Source organism: Otolemur garnettii, unplaced genomic scaffold, assembly GCF_000181295.1.
Source record: "Otolemur garnettii isolate 467f Iridium unplaced genomic scaffold, OtoGar3 scaffold00005, whole genome shotgun sequence".
Lineage (NCBI taxonomy): Eukaryota > Metazoa > Chordata > Mammalia > Primates > Galagidae > Otolemur > Otolemur garnettii.
The window spans coordinates 25,983,092-26,004,277 of NW_003852400.1; the positions used below are offsets into that span (position 1 = coordinate 25,983,092).

Below are 21,186 nucleotides of genomic sequence, written 5' to 3' on the forward strand. Positions count from 1 at the left end.
GGGTGTACTTGGACTTCTGTGGATGTGTATGGCCCTTATACAGCAGGTCACCTGTGACATAAAGAAGGGAGGAAAGGTGCCAGCTCTGGTGTCTTTAACAATGGTAGTTTCTGAGTCACTCCTACTCCCAGAGGTCAGACTGTTGCTCTCACTCCTGTCTGATCCTGCAAAAGCCTGATGGCATCTTCCCACCACCCCTGCCTTATCTGGGGGATGCTTGGGTTCCAGTCATTGGTGTTCAGGCTGCAGGTAGGATCCATTGTCCTCTTCTGTCCCTCCAGCCCTGACACCGTAGGGCCTCCCACAGCACAACACCGAGTCCCCACAACAGACTCCATGAGCTTTGCATGTCAAAGATCGTTTCTATTTAATTTTTAAAAAACGTCACAAGGGGCTCCAGAAATACATGCTTTTGAATTCCAGCCAAGAAGAGGACCAAGGAGACACTGGTGTCTGCAATATGGCCACTTTCCTTAGAAAGTCTGTGCAGCAGGGAGAAGCCCGGCTCCTCCACCAGGGCGGGAACCTGTGGACCACCAGGCAAGTGCTTTGGTTGGCCGGAGCTTTGTCACGAGCTGGCTAGAAGGTGCCCGGACAGGAAAAGAAAATCGTCCTGCAAACCCCCTCTAAACAGAGGCAGGGGGACAGGTGGCATGTAAGCTTTTCTGGTCTTTTGCCTCTGAGGCTGTAGGACATGGCATTGAAACCTGATACAACGTAGGTTCATGACTGGGACATGGATCTCACAGTAGCCCAGTGACACGATGGCCACCATGATAGGATGTGGGCAGGACAGCAGAAGCTACCTGGACACTGCTTCAAGACACTCCTGTGACAGGGAGAGCCACAGAGAGATACACTAAAACCCTTTCTACCAAATAAGAGTAAATAATTATACCAATATAAACAGGGCCTTTGACCCCTTCATTTTATTAAAATGGCACATAAATATTAAAACAGCATACTGAACACTTTACACTGCTGCTGGCCCCCAGGTCAGCGGCTGAAGAGCAGCTAGTGGGCTTCCTCCCGAAGGCTGCAGGCTCATGCGTTGAGCAATTCATGTTCTTTATCAGTTTTCCCAATAGCATCAGGATTTGATAGTGGGTCGAGGTCAGCGAAGAGGCTGAACCAGGCAGTCAGGTCTGAGGCAGCCTTCGCAGAGTCTGGAGAGAGAAGAGGAAACATCAGCAAACCCACCTTCTAAATAAATGCCCACCACTGCCACACCAGATGCAGGCGGGTCCAGAGTCATCTTGAGAAGGGAGGTGTTCAATGATTCAAATGCCCTTGCACTCCATCTCTAACAATCCTTAGGGAATTCTATGTGGCCCTGCCCCACTGGGTGGCTGGTTAGTTAACATTTCTGCACCTGAGCCTGAAGCTCAGTGAAGAATCAGCTCTTGTGCTCACCAGCCCCCCCACCTGCATCCCAGCTCTGCTGATAGCCACAGCCTAGGGAGTCTCTCAAAACGTCAGATGCTGCTGCTTCACTGCAGCCAGGAAATAGCACAGTTATTTCAGAAAGCAAGGGGCTTTCCAGTGTCTGCAGGAGGAATCTTTTCAAATCTGCTGGGTCAGCAGATTGATTACGGCCACTCTTTGCAAACTTCAAAGCAACAGGCCCAAAGGGTTGGTGCCCAGGCCCGGTGTCTTGTGTTTTCCCAGGGTTACTGCCTTCTCAACCCTCTCCTGTCAAAGGAGATGTGAGCACTTTTCTCCCAGGGGGCTCAGAATCCCCTCACCCCTCAGCTTCCCTGGAATACCCCCTCCTACTGCTCTTCCACCAGAACACCTGCCCCACCATTAAAGAGCCAAATTATTTCCCAGATGAGGAGAACACTTTCAAAAGAATGTCTCATGCAAGTGATTTTTAAACAACATGGGGGTTCTTTTTTTTTTTTTTAATATAAATCATTCCACATGAGAATCTAAGTTCATTGGCTTGGATGACCTGTACTTTTTTCTTCTTCAGCAGGTGGGAGTGTCAGAAGCATGAAGAAAATGTCTCTCTGATGGGTTATCCTTCTAGTTAAGAGCAGCTAGGAATGTGCTTGCCACCTGGCTGAAAAGAGTCTCAAAAAATACTGAGAGGACAAGTTGCTAAAAGTGATTAGTGATGGACAGAAGCAATGGGATTCTATCAATATAAACAGCGTTTTTGAACCTTTCATTATAATGGCACTAAAATGCTAAGGTAGTATAGGGATCAATTAACACTCCTGATTTTCCTCACTTTCTTTTTTTCCCCAAATCTCTTGGGGATATATCACTTTATGATAAGGTAGTCAAGGTATCTATTACAGACATAAAAGTACTATACCAAAACTTGTTTCTAATATGCAAGTTATTGCTATGTAACGTTAAATTGAATTCTACATGCAGTTAGACTTCAAAACACCAGGTTTATCTTGATGTGATTATCTCAGTCTGGAAAGAGCTTAATATAGCATGATTGAGGGACAAGGGGGGAATGCTTAACAAAAAGGGAGTAACTGGCCTTTCTTTTGTCATGTAAACAGGTCACACAAAGAAACTGTATGGGGCAAGACTGATTTAGGTGGATTAATCTGTCTCGACTCTTGATAAAGAGTATCAAGATATCTTAACGCTATCTCCAGTGAAAACACGCCACATGCTCACTTCCCCTTCCTCCTAACCTCCTCCGCAAAGGTCTTACAAGGTCCTCAGTGTGACCATGGCCCTGCTCCAAGGAGCTGGGTGTGACTGCACTTTGAGGTGACTCTCATGTTCCCCAGGCTGCCACTGTTGGAGACAAAACCAGGTGCAACTTATTTGCACAACACTTAAAAGAACGTCACAGGAACACTTGTTGATGGTAATGGAATAGACATTTCCTTTAACTTCCTGTGGTCAACAAAGAGCCGGTGGGTGATGACCAAAGAAACAGAGAGAGCTGCAGATACTGATGGGCTCTGATGAGCTGCAAGTCCTGAAGAGCAAAGGTTCTCTTGGGGGACGGGCACCTCTGCTGATGAATTAGAAATCTGAGCCATTCTGGGGAGCACTAATTAAATGCCCTATTAGTGGTGGGAAGGGTATGTCCGGTAGAGACAGCGAACTTCTGCAGCTTTTCCTTCCTTGATATTTCCACCCAGTCTTGGGGACCACCAAATCACATGTGACTAAATGCTTGATTAATCCACATTGGGTATAGTTTGATAAAGGATAGTAGGACATAAAGCCAGAAAAGAAAAGTTAGAATGTAATTTCTAAGATTATGCAAAACTCTCCATCTCATAGCTCTCCGTTGAGCCCTAGATACTCAAAGAGAAATTAGTAAAGAAATACAGAAAATAGGTTAGGCCACTGGAAAGGAAGGAGATTATCATTTCATGGGGATAAGACACCATATTACCTTTTACTGCAGAGCTGTTTTCATTTGGTCTGCTTGTCTTTGATGCTGGCCATGGAGTAGGAGGAGGATTGACCTTGCTCTCTGACCAGCCTAATGTTTAAAACCAGAGCACGTTAGACCTAGTGAAGAGGATTCATGGTGACCCACCAGTTCCTGGGCACACACATGGTTCTTAACCATGGTGGCCTCCAAAGGAAAGAGGAAGGTGTGACAGGTCCCTTCTCTCCTGTTCCTTACACTGGAATATGTTTGCGGGGAGAGGGGAAATGGATAATCACGCCCAATTCAAAAATATGAAAAACGAAGGAAAAGATTGGATTTTGAAAAGCAAACCAGAAATGGCTAAGGTAAAAGCATGTTTGCTTTGTAGCTTTATGCCTGTTTTTCTGTTCAAGTATCATCACTTTGTGATCATTCCAAAGATTACCAGTCATGCTCCAAGGAAACCAAGTGCCTTGTTTTTCTGTCACAAATGGGGAAAGCCTAAAACACAGATAGCATTAAATGACGCAACAAGACTTGTAAATTGCACATCTCAGCTTCCCTGATGATCCAGCCCATGTATTTTCTACAGTGCTAGTTTAAATTGGGGTATTTAATTAATACAGATAAATAAGGGACAAATATATGAGGGGGAAGGAAAGTCCTCTTTAACTTTATGCCTTACTCTGATAGTGGCATTTGGTTTGTGTAACCACCCAGTGTTCTGTAAGGCCCTTGAGCCCTGCCTGCCTCTGAATGATTAAGAGGCATTCAACACTTCCATTTTAGGGGAAGCAAACTCTGTTCCCCAAAAGCATTTCCTGTCACAGCATTTACCTGGATGTTTAGACACGTCTCCTATTTAAATCTTTACCATGCACCTCTGCTTTAATTCTTTATGTGTAAGTCCTGTCTTCTCAATGAGAAAAGGAACTTTTTCATCAATCTTCTTCCAAATACTTAATGCAGCACAGGGAGATTAACTCTACTGTTCATTCTCACTGTAAAATGTAGACCCTCAGATGATGCATCACTGTTGGGACCATTGTGCTTAAAACTGCAACCTTTTACTGAGATGCTCTGTTTTTTTAAAGAGAAGATTTTGTGTCTCATAAGCCTCTCAAGAAAGATCATGTTTGGGTAGCAGAGTTCAGATGAGGCAGAGAAACCAACTGCTAGGATAAGAACGCCACTTAGCATTTAAAAATTACAGCATTTAAAGGTATTTGTTCCCCCTGGTACCCTAAGATTGGGACCTTCCATAGGACTTAATTACAGCATTATACTATATTTATTACTTTGCATTTTTGTCTCATCTCCTAGCATCCTGAGCCCCTTGAAGCCAGGCAGCATGTACTACTCATCTTTGAATTCTTTAGTGTAGTGCCCTGCCTGGTATACAACGGGCATGCAAATACACAACTACTGAATTAACAAACTATTAAGCTACTCTTAAACTGTGAGAAGTACACTCATGAAGCATTGTGAGATGCTCGTTTTAAGAGATGGCAAAGCAGTAGCTGGCACCCAGTATATAATGCTCATTGGCTGAATTATTTCCTTTAAGGCAAGTGACATACAGACTTATTTATGAAGAGAAACCAATGAGTAAGGAAACGGGTGGCCTGTAACATATTTACTGGGTCTAACTCGATAAAAAGGGCTTGAAAAGGCACTGTCCTCCACTGGAAAGGCATTTGAACATATAGGTAACATCATTCATAAACAATCCAAAGCACCAGATTTTAAGGGAGCCTTCTGGGATGATGGAAATGTTCTCACACTGCCCTGCAGTGATGGTTGTACAACATAAAGTTGCAAGCAATACTTGAACTCTTCTCTCACAACTGGCAAATTTTACAGCATATGAAATATAGTTCAATCAAGCAGTTTTTAAAATGACCAGTATTTGGTGTAATCCAGGAATAATACAACCTTTCTGGTTCCTAGAAAACTGGTCCATGAGCATTTTCCTTCTAGACCCAAATCATGTAAAAAAGTGGTAAATGCAGAAAGTTGAAGTTGTGGTTTCCATGTGTGCCAAATAATGCCAACCAAGGAAAAGCTGGGAAGGACTGAATCTAACTAGGTAACTGTCAATCCTGCCCTGATACTAAATGTCCTCAAGACCCACCTGTGCTCCACAGAGCCTGTGCCACCTTTCCACCAACACCGGTGGCCTGGCCTCATCTCTCAGCACATTGGTTCTCAGAGTGCTATACCCTTACCAGCAACATGGACATCGACTATACACTGGTTAGAAATTCAAGTTCATAGGCCAATGCTGACCTAGTGAATCAAAATTCCTGTGGGTGGAGCCCAGAAAAACTGTTTTAACAAACACTAGGTGACTGTTATACAAGTCAAAGTTTGGGAAACACTGGTTTATATGGTCTTTATATGGTCTCCTGGGTCACCATTTGGATTTGAATCCCAGGAGATCTTTCAGGCCAGTGCCAGGGCATAGATAGAGGCCCACCTAGGAAACAGAAGGGCCCACTTTAGGACCCCACTGGCCCAGGAAGCTGAATCGAAAGCCTGCAGCTTTATACTCTTTGATCCCGCCATGCTCTGAGTTCACGGAGGCCCACATTGCAGAGAGAGCTTGAACTGACTCAAAGACAGGTGAATATAGAAGTCACCCCTCCTTGATCTCTGATACAGTGGGAATGCAACAAGATAGCTCTTCCCATTTCAAAAATATGTGCAACATTTACTTTCAAAAATGGTTGCTGAGAATATTGGAAAAGAGGTAGATTCAAAGCACTGTATTTTTCAAATTATGAAATGGAGAACATTCCTAAAAGGAGATAGGGATCAATTTACATGTCAAAATGGAGCTCACCTCTCATTACGTAAGGGACAAGTTCGTGAAAAATTATAAATAAATACATGCCTGTCCATCAAGTCATACTTAAAAAATATCAGAAATCCAGCATTACTTACAGGGTGATAATGGGAGATTCCACCATAGAGAAAACTATAAACTTCTAACTGAAGACCTTCGTAACTATGGATTTTTGATATGACTCACCTAAACGCTCATGAACCACACAAGCAACATCTAGAATCCATAGATTTGGGAGACTTCTCTGCAGCAGAGGATAAAAAGTAAGATGAGCCTGAAGACTTCCCCACTTTGGGAGCGAGAAGGTGGGGACAGGATATACTCCAGGATTTTCAAACACGCAGGGCACATCACTCCCTTTCCCCAGTTTGCCAAGTCACATTGTGTTCTCGGAACAGTTACTAAGCATCAGCCTAACAATTCAACTCTGTGTGCATGAAGGGATAAAGCAGGATGGCTGTGACACTTTTTTCTTTTTTTGAAGCAAATTCTAAGCTCAGCTGCAATTTTAAACTCACTCATATCACTTTGGAAATGATTTAGGGGAAGGGTGCAATGAGGGTAATTACGGTTGGAATGCCAAGCCAGACTTCAAATGTCTTGGTTTCTGTCAGGAAAAAAATACGCTATTTAAAGAGAACTTAGCGTTGCTAATATTCCCATAATTGCCATCAACTGTTCTCTAGTTGGTGTTAGTTGGCTGAGGTGTTTTTAACAGGGAGGTGTGGCTAGAAAGATGTCAGAGGAATTCTGTCAGGCGGGGGGCCGGTGAAGACTGAGATCCTGGGGCACAGAATTGCCTGAACAAATTCACTCTCCTACTCTCAGGATCCTTTGATATGCCAAATGTGCTACCCATTTGCACGAAATGCATATAAAATTTTATTAGAGCAACCCTACCCCCTTTACTTAAATGAAGGAAAATATAAATCAGCCAGAAATGACACTGGCCATCCAGAGTGGCAAGGAAGTCAAATCCCACCACCCGGAGGAGTGCTCTGCTGTGAATGTCTTCACTAGCCGGCAAAGCCCGAGCCTGGGCTGGGCTGGACACCTCTGAGCTGGGGTTGGGAAGGTGGGACTGCTGCAGCCACCGTGGCCAAGCACCCTCCTCCCAACCACACTCCCCTCAGCCCGTTTTGATGCCTGCAAGGGGTGGATCAAAACTCTTGCCTCGCTTGGCAGTTGTACAGGTAAAATGGACCCTGTAGGAGAAAGCTGGTAGTACAGAGGCCCCTCTAAGAATCTCAGCTAAATCCGGGATTCTGTATAGCTCAGCAGACTACAGAACTAACCCCTGAGGGCATCATCCTTAAGGAAGCACAGTTTAGGATTATTTTCCTTTAACTCAGTGTCATTTGTCACTTGCTCTCTCCGTCCCTTCTAGTCTGCCATCCACCCCCCATCCACCTGTCCATCCACTGAGGACCTTTTGAATATCTACTGTTTTCCAGGCGCTGAGCTATGTTCTAGAAATATGACAGTGAACAACACAAGTATGGATCTTATACCCATGATAACCTACAGCAAGAGGTAGAAAATGAAATCAGTTTTACAATAAGACGTGAGGAATGATTAAGTATGAGGTGTGATGGGCGTGGGGGACTCCGGAAGGGTCCCTGCATGAAGGGATGAGAACTCAGCCTCCAGGTGTGTAGCTGAGGGGTGTGCTCCAAGGAGGGGGCCAGCACGTGCAGAGGCTCCAAGGGTGGGGGACAGTAGGTACACTGATGTTCCCCAGCGGAACAAAGCCATGAAGACACGCTACACAGAGGTGCGGGAGGTGTGGGGTGGTGCAGAGGCCAGGCCAGGGCCAGGAGGACCTTGTAAACCATGCTGAGCAGTCAGACCTCACTCAAATGTCAATACACTGCAACAACTTGGCAAGTCATGAGGCCTTCCTGGGGTTCCTTGATTCTGTCATCTGTGAAATGGGGGTGGTGTTGGTCCTGGTTCCTTTGGGAATGCTCTCAGCAGGCATAGAACACAGGCTGCTTTGGGCTGAGAGTGCCTGTTCATTCAAACTATAAAGGCACCCAAAGTCTTTACATGATTCCATTTGAGTACTGGGCACTGGGAATGTCAGTCACCTGGAGCCAGGATAAGCCAGGGATGGAAAGAAGTGAGCTCTGCTGAAGGAAAGGTGAGTTTGATACAACCCAAAGCCTCCTGTTACGTTAGTCTTAAATGGAAACCCTTCCAGATGGCAACAGCATCTTAGGACAAAAGAATATCCTGAGGGAACAGAAGGCTGTGTGTTTTTGAGTATCTGGAACCAGACTCCTAACTGTGGTTTGCAGTATCCCAAATTAAAAGCTGTCCTGGTGCATTTATTTTGAGCAGCTGGTAATCTCTCCAGTATCAGTGTCTACTTCTAAATTAAGTTTTGGCTCCTGGTGGAGAATCGAAGAGACTGTTGACTATGAGGCTCCATCCTTGCATGTCTCCAGCCAGGTGGCGTCTGGCTGGCTCTCCTACTCACGCCAGCCAAGAGGCCTCAGAGGGCACACTTTTCTCATCACCGTGTGACACAGGGAATCCCAGCCCCAATCGTGCTGATAACTTCAGAAATTCCTAGAAATTCCAGCAAAAATTAACTTCTTCAAATTTTCAGCACACTTGACCCTCGGTGTTGTCCTTTGGTTCTCCTAGAGCAGGCCTCCTCAAACTTTTTAAACAGGGGGCCCGTTCACTGTCCCTCAGACCATTGGAGGGCTGGACTGTGGCCCCGGGACGGGATGAGATGGCTGCTAAGTAGGACAGGCGGTGGCAGCAAAAACACCTGGCGGGCTGGATAAATGTCCTCGGTGGGCCGCATGTGGCCTGCAGGTCGCAGTTTGAGGACACCTGTCCTAGAGCTTAAGGTAGGAGGGAAGGCAGATGTGACTGCTATGCCCTATAGCCTTCCTCTCTGCGTCCCAGTCCCAGAGGCCTGCGGGCAGAACAAGGAGACAGGAGGAAGGCAGGGGAGAATTTAGGGAGATGGGGAGGGAAGAAACAGGAGAGATGGAGGAGGAGGAGGCAGCAGGGCTGCAGAGGGAGGCTCTGTCCCCAGCCCCTCACAGGAGACTCAGCATGAATGTGCCAGAGTGAACGTGTAGACTATGGGCTATTGGGCGCATGTGATTGTGATTTCCTGGGACAATTCAGTTTCGAATGCTCCACTCTGTAGCATCCCTCGGCCATTGTGAGGACAGGGACTCTGACTCACACACCCACAATGCTTCTCTGACTGCCTCGGTGTCCAGGTCCCTGATTGTGATGACGATGCCCAGGTCACGCTGGTGATTGCACATCCTGCTTCTCTGGCAGCTTCCAAAGCGAGGCCTGCGGGGCCCTCCTGGGGAATCACTGCCTTTTTCCATCAGAGACACTGAACCGAGAGGCCACGAAGGGTGATGGTGAGAGGCAGGGACTCCTGAGTCAGCCTCCTCCCTGGGTGTGATCCTAGGCACACTGCTTAGCTGCTCTCTCCTGCTTCCTGGGCTATAAAATGGAGGTGACGACAGCAGCTTCCCGGGAAGGTGTGGTGAGGATCCAATGAGCTGCTGTGTGTCAGCAGCATGCAGGGCAGGGCCCGACAGTGCACGCCACACCGAGTGCTGGCTATTGTCATTTACCACCTACAAATGCAAATCCACGGAGTAACAATTTTGTATCTCAGCTTTTCTGAAGTGGGGAATGACCCAGGAAATGGGAAGAGGACAGAAGGATAAGAAGTGGGGTCACATACTTCATTCTGCAGATGAGACAGTAATGGCTCAGAGTGCTGGAGGGGCCTGCCCACCCACTGCAAGGTGCAGAGGGGTGAGGGGCTTGTGGGACAAAATCAGGTCCTAAGTGCCCTCCCACTGTCTCACTGGTCTGTGCTCTGGTCTGGCTGCTGGATTGTTCCAGTGGTTTATTGAATGGGTCTTTGAGATGATCTGATTGATTAGGGGAAGCAGGTGGCCTGCTCAACACGGCCAAAGTTTAACAATTATTATTAAACTTTTATGTACATGTAACTACCCAGGTTATAGTTAGATTTTCTAGGCCAGAGATGTAGTGAAAAAAGTCTTGGGCCACAACATTCATTCATCCTTTCCTCTTTCTGGGGGAGCTGGGAGAGGCCTGGTAGAAGCAGAAAGCGTGGGTATGCTTTGGTCACATGATCAGCCTGGAGTTAGAGAGCCTGTCTTTATTTGTACCACGTTTTGAAGGTTGTCCAAACTGGCAGAGGCACCAGGGCTAGAACCTGGGCTGCACCTGCCAGGAATGTGTGGGCTGTTGCTTTCAGCCACTTAGGTTTACCTTGTCTTCCCTATCATTTCAATTCCACAGACATTTGATGGGTAGTTGTTTATATGCAAGGAAACTTGCTACTAGATAGCTCCTTTAATAGTGATCTTGATAGAACCCCAGCCGAGGAAAGGAAACTTTTAGCTACCAGAATGATCCATTTAAATTGTAAATCAGATCATATCTCGTTGGCTCAAGATGCTGTGATGGTTCCTAGTCTCACTTGGGCTAGAAAAAGGCCTATGTTCTTTCAATAGCTGTGAGGCCTTAAGCGGCCTCTGACAGCCTCTTCCAGTCACTCAGTTGGTGCCAACCATGGTGTACCTCCCGCAGACCCCCGACCACACCTGGCATGTCCTCATATTAGTGCCCACTTTGTGAGGGCTGTTCCTGTAGCCCACATGGCTACTTCCCATCTCCTGTAAGTGTCTGCTCAGCAATCATCTCCCCAGTGAGAACCGTATTCAGTTCTGCAGTCTGACCTACCCTGCCAGCCTTAACAGGCCCTGTCCCCAGCTCCACATTTTCCTTTTCTTCTTTATATTTTGTTTATTTATTATGCTTATGGTTCATTGTCTGTCTCTTCCCCATTAAAATGTGATTTCAGGGCTGCAGTGAACCTTGCCTATTTTGTCCTCAAATCCCCAGCACCTGGCATACAGAGGGACTCCAGAAATCTGTGGTGAATGACTGAGACACTTGCCATGGTGCCGGCAGGATGGCGACCTCGCAACCTCACATGAAATTCGGTTTGCCCGAGGACTGCGCGGCCTCCCTTTGTAGAATCTCTTTCCCTTTCCACAGAATGAGCTTCTGTTTCTGTCTTCCTGTTGGAACGCCTCCTTCCTTAGCCCTGAGTGTGGTTTGGTGCCTCTCCCTTGCTCTTGGGGCAAGGCTGACGGGCAATTCCCCATGGCCACTGTCTTCATCAGTGGTGCTGTCAGGCGTAGTTCCAGGAGCCCTAAGAGTGGGCCTGAGCTGAGCTCTGCTCAGGAAGAGGGCGTGAAGCTCTGACTCCTTGGTTATCTGTGGGCATGTGCGGACTCTCAGAGCAGCTGATACTCAGCCACCTGGCTAAGTGGGAACACTGTCGCTCTTGTGTTTCCAAAGCTGGGGGTCTGTGTGGGGTTGATTCTGCAACATGGCTGGAGAGTTTTCAGTGGCCCTAAGTTATGGGCTGAGGCTCCTATCTTAGCACCTGTGGTTAGCACCTCCACCACAGGTGGGTGGTGAAACTCCAGTCAGTTGGCAGCATGGCTGGTTTGGAGTTCCAGCGAAAGAGATGCTGAAACTCAGGGTGGAGAAACATTTTTGGATTTCATTTATCCTGCTATCTTGAACTCCGTTACTGCAAGTAAACAAGATGGCTACAAAATAGGACTCACAAAGGAAGATAAAAGGAGTCATGTACTTATAACAAAGAGGGGAAGACTTTTTTTTGTCTTGCCCACCAGCTCCTTGTCCATGATCTCATCTCCAAAGACCTGAGGTTGTAATAGCCCATAATTACTTAATCACTTAGCTCCACTGTTTGTTCTCAGCCTTAGGTGCTAGAGGTAAACATGTTGTCCATAAAGGAGACAGCCTAAATTCATACTAAAAGAGTTTCAAAACTTCTTCATAGTGATTCTCCTCTTACAAGACAAGTTACATAAAAGGAAAAAAAAAAGTGTTGAGATACCAGAAAGTGGTTTCCTTCCTGAGGTCTGTGTGTTTAGAAACCCAAACTTCTGAACTTTAAATTTCAACCTGAGTTTTTATTTTTGCACTGTCAACCACCGTGCTTCCCTTAACGGCAATGCTCTGATGGCACCAGACTCGACGTGCTCTGAACACCTAACTGATGCTGCAGACCCCTTGCCATCAGTGTGTGAACTGTTTCTGATGGGTTGTATGTTTTAGGCAGAACAGAAGAGCTGAGCTGGGGGGATCTTCAGGGCAGGTTAGGTCAGGACAGAAAGGGAGCCAGAGCAAGTGCGAAGTAAAACTCAGTGTGACAAAGAGTGAACAGGGCAATGTCAAAAGCACCCAGGAAGAGAGCCTGATCTCGGGAGTGTGGAGAACTCAGGGTGGTCGCCAAGCCAACAGGGAGCAACCTGCTCCTCTAACATGCCACAAGAACATCTAAAAGCCAAGCAAGACAGTCCACCGGAGAACCACCCCGGAACCCTCTACTGACAGACAGGAAATGTTAACACAGGGGGAAGATCATGAAAAGGAATATATTTTAAATCCTGCAATGTATCTTGAAGTTGGAATATAATTCGGAGACCAGCTAAAAAAGTCACTGGACTATAAGATAAAAATACAGAAAACAAAGAAAGAAGAAATATGCTTTTGCATTAAACAAAAAAGAATGAACAAACAAAAAAAGCCCATTTCAATCCCCACAGTACCTACCTGGTAGGGAGGCCTGTAAGTCTTTCATGTTTTGGTCTAACAGTTGAGAAGGAAGAAAGCCTGAGCCCATGTGAGGCTTGGGGTCCGGCTCTCCCGAGGCTGCCGTCGGTGCCGGCTCCTTCAGTTGGCCGTCTCCAAACACGGCCGCCCACTCCTTGCTGAACTCGCCCTCTTCCAGAGAGGAAGCGTTGAAGATCTCATTCAACAGCAGCAGGTCATCTCTGTCAGCACCTTCGGGTTCCAGGGCCCCGGCCACTGGGCCCAGGCAAGCTGATTGAAGTGACAGAGCAGAAAACATCAGCACCGAGGGCTCCAGCCCTCAGGAAGAAAGGCTGTGGGGGCTGGGGTGGGGCAGACGGGTGATGGCTAGATTGAAAAAACAGTCAAAATATACATTCATCCCATGATCTGAAAAGATCTCAGAGTTAAATTTCTACTTTCTGGGCTCCCTGCTGCCCCCTCTTCCAAGACAAGTCTAGTTTCTAAACATTGAGTTTTGGTTTTTCTTCAATATAAAAGCAAATTAACCCAAATGTTTCTCAGACATGCAACAAAGCCAAGATGGAAAGCATGCTGGAGAGCTTAGTTCCTTGCTTGTATGGCTTCCAGAATCTTCCAGGCAAGTCCTCAATCCACACTGTCTGGGGAATAACAGCAGTGGGCCATGTGGTGGCCCATCCTGCCACCTAGGCTCCCTGAACCAGGGTAAGAGGGGAGCAGAGGGTGTGAGGAAGGCTGATGATCTGCGTGAAGGCAGCAGTGACAGAACTGCAGGGAAAGAGGACAAATCAAGGAATGGTCCCGGGGAGAGCTTCCTAGACCAGAGGCAAAGCTCTGGAGGGGGAGCCCCGGCTCCATGCTTTTTTTTTGCTGTGTGGCTTTAGCAAGACTCTTAACCCCCATGAGCCTCTATTTCTCATGTGTAAAGTTATAATGCTAATAACACCCATCTCACAATATTGCCAGGAAGACCAAAAGAAATAACCTTAAACCTACCAGTCTGTCCAGAAGGAAGACTTCCAATAAGAGAATCATCCATACTATATGAACATCGACAAAATACTGAATATTGAGTACAAGTGGAATGGGACTATTACTACTATTGAAGTTTTGTACCAAGACCTTTCATTGAGTTTCCTACTTATTTTGAGAACCAAGTTCTGATGGTTTCATTCACGGAGGCTTTGCTGTGGTATCTAATGGCCATTTGGAAATTACAAACATTTTTGTTGTTCAATTATAAAGAGAAGGAAAAGAAATGATTTATATTTTTTCTGAGCTGCACTTTAATTCTGCTAGCATCCTATCTGATGAGATTACCAGGTTTTTCTCAACTATCTAAGGTAATTAGTAAGTAAAGCCTTTTTAAATAAAGCTTTTCTGAGTTGACTTTCCTGGATCTGTTTTCAAGCAGATTTTACATAAATATCTGAAAGATGAAGGGGATTTTTGATGTGCTGAGCAGACTGGCTATCAGTCAGGGAGGGGAGGAGACTAGTCACTCTGCTGTCACTGTGGTTTAAAAAGTGGCAAAACATCACTCCCATTGGACCACTCTTATTGTCTGTCTTATCACAGAGGTTTCATCAAGACACAGCCTGTAGGTGTTGTGGGAGAGGAGATAGGGAAAATGGCATTTTAAACAGGCTTCTGGAGACAGTGCTGTGGTCTCTAGCGTAGGGTGAGCATCGGAGCCACCTAAATCGGCACATGGTGGGTGAGGGAGGACTGGGCAGGCATGGTGGGCGGCAAAGGCAGCAGCCCAGGGAAAGCAACACTCTTGGTGTCAGGGTATCTTCATCAACACCTGCGTCTGAGGGTCCCCTCCCCCTCTTGCTCTCTCTCCCCATCACCCTTCTTATGTACATTAACTTCACAGATCTCCCAGTGCACTGTCTGCTTTCAGCTGGGTCTGCAATGCCCAAACACTTTCTCCTGATTTACTTTTGGCCTGACTGAAAGCAGATGATTGCTGAACCAAACCCATTTCATTGGAACCAATTCAAATCGATGTGTAGACCCTGGAGGAGCTGATGACTTTAACTGTGCCTGGGGAGTGATGCACTTCCTCCCACAGTCACTTTACACGGCCCTTCACCGCCCCCAAGCCCAGGACCTGGGAGAAGCATCACTGCTTCAGTCTGGGGAAGTCTTCCATCCAGGGAAGACCATTATTCCCAGCACATAAGACACTCTCCAAGCCTTCCCAATGTATCTCCAGACTGTGAACGGTCTGGTTTCTACTGTTCAGGTTTGGGGCTTGGGCACTGATGTGGACTTCACTGACTTCTGCTAACGCAGTGTCCCTTCCCTCTTCTTCTTTAGGTTTTCCCTGGGGGAAACACCTCCACACGATCCTGGGGAGACATCACTGGAGATGCCTCAGCACCCCCGTCCCAGGGGAAGGTGGGCTGGAGGCTGACCAGAGCCCATCCCTCAGGCCACCATGACCAACAAGGGTGTGCACATGCTACAGGCGTCCTGAGTTTGGTATCGGGAAACTGGATAGAAAAGGCTCTGTCTTTTGCTGGGATTCCAAGTTCTAAAGATGCAGAGTTGAGCCTTCCAGTGATGATGAAGCCAACACATAGTGTGAAATGGCCTGAAGAGCTGGAGAGAGAAGCCTGGCCACACCGTCTAGGCCCCAGAGCCAGCCTTGCCTGAAGCCAACCCACACTGCATGTCCTTAGTACACAGATCAATACATTCTTTGTCTTTAAAAAAATTTTAAAGCTGGACTATTTTGAGTAGGGTTTCTCTTATCACTTGCAGCCAAGAGATTCCTAATACTGTACCCTATCCAGCTCAGATATTGTAGGGGTAGGTATGAGAAAAGGATCCATGGTGAGGATATTGCTTCCAGCCAGTACTGAACCCCCATTTTGCCTATGCTGCGGCCTACCATTGAAATTAGCTTTGTTATTTAGCATCCTGGTTATTCAACAGTTAACAGGCTGCACGATGAACATTTTCTCTTTTAAGAGAGCTTATTACTTAGCTAAGAGCAATGAAACTGGCACTGACTTGACCCATAAAACACGGAAACCTCCCAATTATTGCACTGATAATTAAGGTGCTTGAAATTACTACACATGACTCGTAAGACAATCTTAATTACAAGTAGAAAAGGACAGGTTTAGGTCTATAACCAGTCAAGTTGAGACTTGAGAACTAACTCTCGTCAGTTGGCTCTTGAGACTCACGCTATCATTTTCTTTGAAAGTAATTCAACTCAATGAAGAGAAAACAAGGATACACGTGGACATCTGATAAGCTCTTTGAGAGAAGTCCTGGTAGGACTGACATGGCTGGAGCCAGTGCTTCCCCCAGGTGGATGAGCCAACCTGGCTGCTGGGGAATGGTGCCCCGGCCTGCTTTCGTATTAAAAGGATGAACAAAAAGTTGTGGCGCTCACAGGTGCCAAACCCACAGAGGCTATTCTGTGCATGAGTGCAAGTCTCCTGTACTCCCAGGCATCCATGTTTACTTTCTTATCAGATAACCCAACCACAGACGCTACTTCAAAAATAAAATCCAGCAGACATGACGTACTCACACCCTCACCTCTCTGTCTCCAACTCCATGACCCGTCCTGCGTTCCCTCTCCTTTCTGAGACTACCCGTCTCTGTGCCTTCCCCCTCCTCCCGGGAGCCTGCTCTGCTCCCACTATTACTCAGGTCCAGCATCCTCAGTCTCTCAGTCTCCAGGGCTTCCTTCCCCTGACCTCAGGGCATGTGTATTGATCCCAGCAATAATCAGTCTTCACTGGACACTGCTGTCTGCTCTCCTCCCACCCTTTCAAGTCACTGCTCTGGTTTCCTTTTCCTTCCACAACCACACTCCACACGTTGTCTCCACTCTTCTCAGTTGCCTGTAATTAAGTTCCTGCCTCTACCCTACACTGAAGTGGCTTTCTTGAACGTGACCAGTGAGATCCCTGTGGCCAGTTCCAATACACTTTGCTCAGGCCCAACCTCTGTAGCATTGTGCATTGTTGCCAGAATGTTGCTTGGCTCTGGAAATGCTGTCATCTCCTGGGAATCTTGGATGACCTCCTGCTATGTCCTTGACAATACCTTCTCTGCTGCCTCCTCCTACTCTGGTGACCCTTACAGTTCATCCTAAGCATCATATTATCTCCCTTCCCTACATTCTCTATTCTTGTGACTCCAATCTTGCCTCAGAAGATTCTCAAATCTCTTATCTCCAATTCCAAGCTTTTTCTTGAATTTTGATAATAAACTCCTGCCTAGGGCTTCCGTCAGGGTTTGTCCACTGGCAAGGCTGCTGGTTACTGTGTGTCTTTGCTTGGTCCATGCTGTGGTTTGCAGATTTGTCCCCTATAAAACGCATGCTGAGATCTAATCCCCCTATGTGTGATCCGTAGAGTCTCTAAGATGTGAATGGGTCTTCAGGGTTCTGTCCTCATGAACCGATCACAGGAATGGTGCTGGTGGCTTTATAAGAAGAGGGAGACCTAAGCTGGGATGCTCAGCACCTTGTCACGTGACATCCTGCGCTGCCTGGGACTCTGCACAGCGTCTCCATCAGCAAGAGGGCTCTCATCAGATGCAGCCCCTTGACCTTGCATTTGATAAGCCTCTAAAGCTGTAAGAAGCAAATTCTTTTTCTTCATAAATTACCCAGTTTGAGGTATTTTGTGATAAGTAACAGAAAAAGAAGTTAGTCTGGCTGTGAGATGACTTACTCAGAAAGCTTCAGGGGCTCCCCGACTGCTGCGGAAAGTAGCACTGCTCACAGTGATGGCTGGGACCTCCGCAGTCATGGGCGAAGCAGCCCCACCCGCAGTCCTTCCACAGGGCCATCTGGAGAGCCTACTACTCAGCAAAACCCCTCTGCTTGCCATTGTTCAATTACGTTTCCCTGTCTTCCTATCTGGGAACCTGCTGTTTTCTCCCCATAGGAGGATGGATAAACACACACACACACTATATATATATATATATATACACACACACATATATATACACACACATACACTGCAACTAAAATGGATCTTAGAGGTCATTTCCCCTAACTAATCTACAGATAAAGATACCCAGGTCACATGGCCCACTCCATCATTTAATTCATTAATTACACGTAATCTGGTTGGGGACCCCAGACTCACAGTCAAGGTGTTTTCTCACTGTCCCACCTTGCTTTTTCCCCAGAAACTACTAAGGCACTCACATATAAATTAGTATTTGGGGGGCACTGTGCAGGCACCATGGCAGAATGGCTGAGAGGGCACATCCACTCAGCTTGTTTGCCCTGCATGGCCTAAGGGTTCAAAAATGAAAACCTTGGACCCTGGGAGAACGTCCCGTAGGAGAACTAGTCCTGAGCCAATCAGCAGTATCTGTGTGAAAGCTCCTGTTCGGAGGGAGCTAGCTCTCTGAAGTTCAGAGTGTGGGAAACTGGTGACAGCTCACCCGGGTAGTATTTTTGAAATCATACTGAGTTTCATGACCTCAGCATAAATTAGGAACACAGAAGATGGAAACAGAACTGCACAGACTGAAAACAAGAGCACAGAAAAACAAACAGATAAATGTCACTTGGTTTCCCTTCGTCTGCGTGTGAAGCAGGAAGACTCCTTCATGCTGGTTTCTCCCTGGTCCCCACTCTTGACGTTATGACTCATGGTAAAGGCCATACCATCACGATGCAGATGAAAAACCCCAAACACCAACTCTCTCCCCATATCACCCAGAAGAGAGTCAGGGGAAAAGGTAGGTAGGAAACCACCTTACAAAAATTGCTTACAAGAAAAAAATGATCCTTATTATAAAAGGCTCCGGTAACGAATTGTACCCATTTCGAATTTAAGAACACTGATTCTAAAAAGTCCCCTCTGCTGAAAAGAGAGACTATAATAAGAACAGATGGGAGGGAGGAACCACTCCTACCCACTCTCTGGGAGACAAAAGAGAAACCAACAACAAATAAACAGAAACCAAACCACAGTGCCAGACCCTGAGTGGTCACCAAAAAAAGACTTCTGAACGAGCCTGGTGCCTTCTCCTCTGTTGCAGTACAGACTGAGCAGAGGGGTACTTTTTCTGGAAAACATATGACCTGGGACAGGGGTAGATCTTTATAGAAATCTTTATAGTGGTAAGTCTATACTGAACATGACTGACTCCATGGTGATCATAAGAACAGGATTTGGTTTTAAAAATGTACCATTATTTTTTATTTTTATTTATTTATTTTTGAGACAGAGTCTCACTATGTTGCCCTTGGTAGAGTGCTGTAGCATCACAGCTCACAGCAATCTCATACTCTTGGGCTTAATTAAGCAATTCTCTTGTCTCAGCCTACCAAGTAGCTGGGACTACAGGTGCCCACCATAATGTCCAGCTATTTTTTTGTTGCAGTTGTCATTGTTGTTTAGGCGGCCCGGGCCAGGTTTGAACCCACCACCCATAGCTCCGTAACCACTGTGCTATGGGCCATTATTATAAAAATAATAAATACCATTATTTTTTTGAAAGGACTAAAACCAGCAATACATCCCAGGATGTGGGAGGCAGAAAAGTTTATAAGAAAAGACAATAAAGCTTAGTACTAGCCACTTTGTATGTGAGGAAGCAATCACATCCCTAGGCAGTAATATATGGATAATAGCAGGAGACAGTTCTGAATGACTTGGGAAAAACTAGGCAGAGAGATAAACATGAATGATGGCTCTGAGTTAGTTTCTCACTCAAAACTCTGAGCTGGATGAGCTGGCATTCTGATATGTGACCAGAATTTAGAATCACAGGTCTGGAAATAGTAAGTAAGGAAGTAGCAGAAGACAAACATTTTAGTTATAATATGAACTATTAAACTTTTTAAAATTGACTCAATTAGTCAAGTCCTAGAGAAGAATCTTTTAGGTAAGGCCCAGTTCTGAGATGCAGGTGAGCTGAATTCATTGAACTCTCTTCTGTATTTTAACACCACTTTTTAATTCTGTTACCTGCTAGTTATTTTTCTTAACCCAACTTTGAAGAACACAAGGACCTGTTATAACTCATGAATTGAGGTTGGATTGTCACATGTGGTCGCAGGCAAGTTCAGAGTCTCTTTCAAGTATCTCAAAAGGTCACAAGTTTCTTTTTCACTGAAAACATTTTTATAAACTGTGGTCAAATGTTGGTTTTCCATCATATTATCTATTTAGTAGGAGAAAACAAATTTCATTCTGATACTGAATGGGACTGATTTTCTGAGCAATGGCTCTTTGAGAAGAGACGCATTGCTACTGTCACAGGCAGTCTGCTTCTGATGACATACTACTGTAGGCATCGTTTATCTAACAGAATCATCACTGGGAGAGAACTGGTTCCCAAGCAACAGGGTGCTAGAGCTTATAGCCCCCAAGTCCTATAAAGTCAGCTGTCCCTAAACTAAGCTCTTTTTATTTCTTGACTGTTTAATGTCTTGTATATTGTAATCAGCATTTTCATTTAGGATTGAGGCCTTCTGGCAGTTTTCCAAAGGGCACACATTTTGAAGTCAACACATTAATGCGTGTTGTTCTTTTTAGTCACTACGAGTTCTGTGTGCACGCAGAGAAAATTTTTATGCTAGTGGCTGTGCTAATATATAAGCTGCAGCTACGCTGTGGGTTGACAATAGAGAAGAAGCAGACGGTGGGGAAGTGTGGCTTGTGCCTGAAGAAGGGCTTTGTGGGTCGGCACTGATAAAGTGAATGGAGAAATTATGTGACATTACATTTAATTTGTTAATCAATATATCTGATTGAGAACAAATACAGATTTAGGGGAAAACACATTCAGACTCCTATCTTTAGAATTCAATTGAGTGCTAAAAAAAAAAAAACTAAGAATATGAGCTGCTAGTCTGCAAAACTAACAAAGATCATAACCCTGAACTAATGAGGTTCTAAAGTTGTTTCAAATAAGTAGAAAGGTATTAGTTTTATTCCAATGAGTCTTGGCACAAGCTTTTGAGGAAGTTTATGAAAGTAAGCATCTATATCTCAGGTTACTGCCTCTCTAATTTAATTCTGTGTGAAGGGGCGTTCCTGTGGCTCAGCGGGGAGGGTGCTGGCCCCAATACACCGAGGGTGGCAGGTTTGAACCTGGCCCTAGCCAAACTGCAACAAAAAAATAGCCAAGTGTTGTGGCTGGCACCTAGAGTCCCAGCTATTTGGGAGGCTTAGCTGTAAAAATTGCTTAAGCCCAGGAGTTGGAGGTTGCTGTGAGCTGTGTGATGCCACGGAACTCTACTGAAGGTGATAAAGTGAGACTCTGTCTCTACCAAAAAATAAATAAATAA

At 45.8% G+C, this 21,186-nt stretch overlaps 1 protein-coding gene across 3 annotated transcripts in view; it reads right to left on the reverse strand.

Annotated features, from left to right (window-relative positions):
- Positions 1 to 892: 892 nt before the first annotated feature.
- Positions 893 to 21,186, reverse strand: part of ICA1 (islet cell autoantigen 1) — a 146,939-nt gene continuing 126,645 nt past the window's right edge. For 2 of the 3 annotated variants that reach the window (XM_023519504.1, XM_003782705.3), the window contains 2 exons: positions 12,891 to 13,160; positions 893 to 1,166 (listed from right to left, as the gene is read on the reverse strand). In XM_023519504.1, the coding sequence (XP_023375272.1) occupies positions 1,045 to 1,166; positions 12,891 to 13,160 (392 nt within the window). In that variant the 3' untranslated portion in view covers positions 893 to 1,044. Of the gene's footprint in view, positions 1,167 to 3,379; positions 3,470 to 12,890; positions 13,161 to 21,186 lie in introns of all 3 variants that reach the window. The other variant, XM_023519505.1, reaches the window with a different exon arrangement.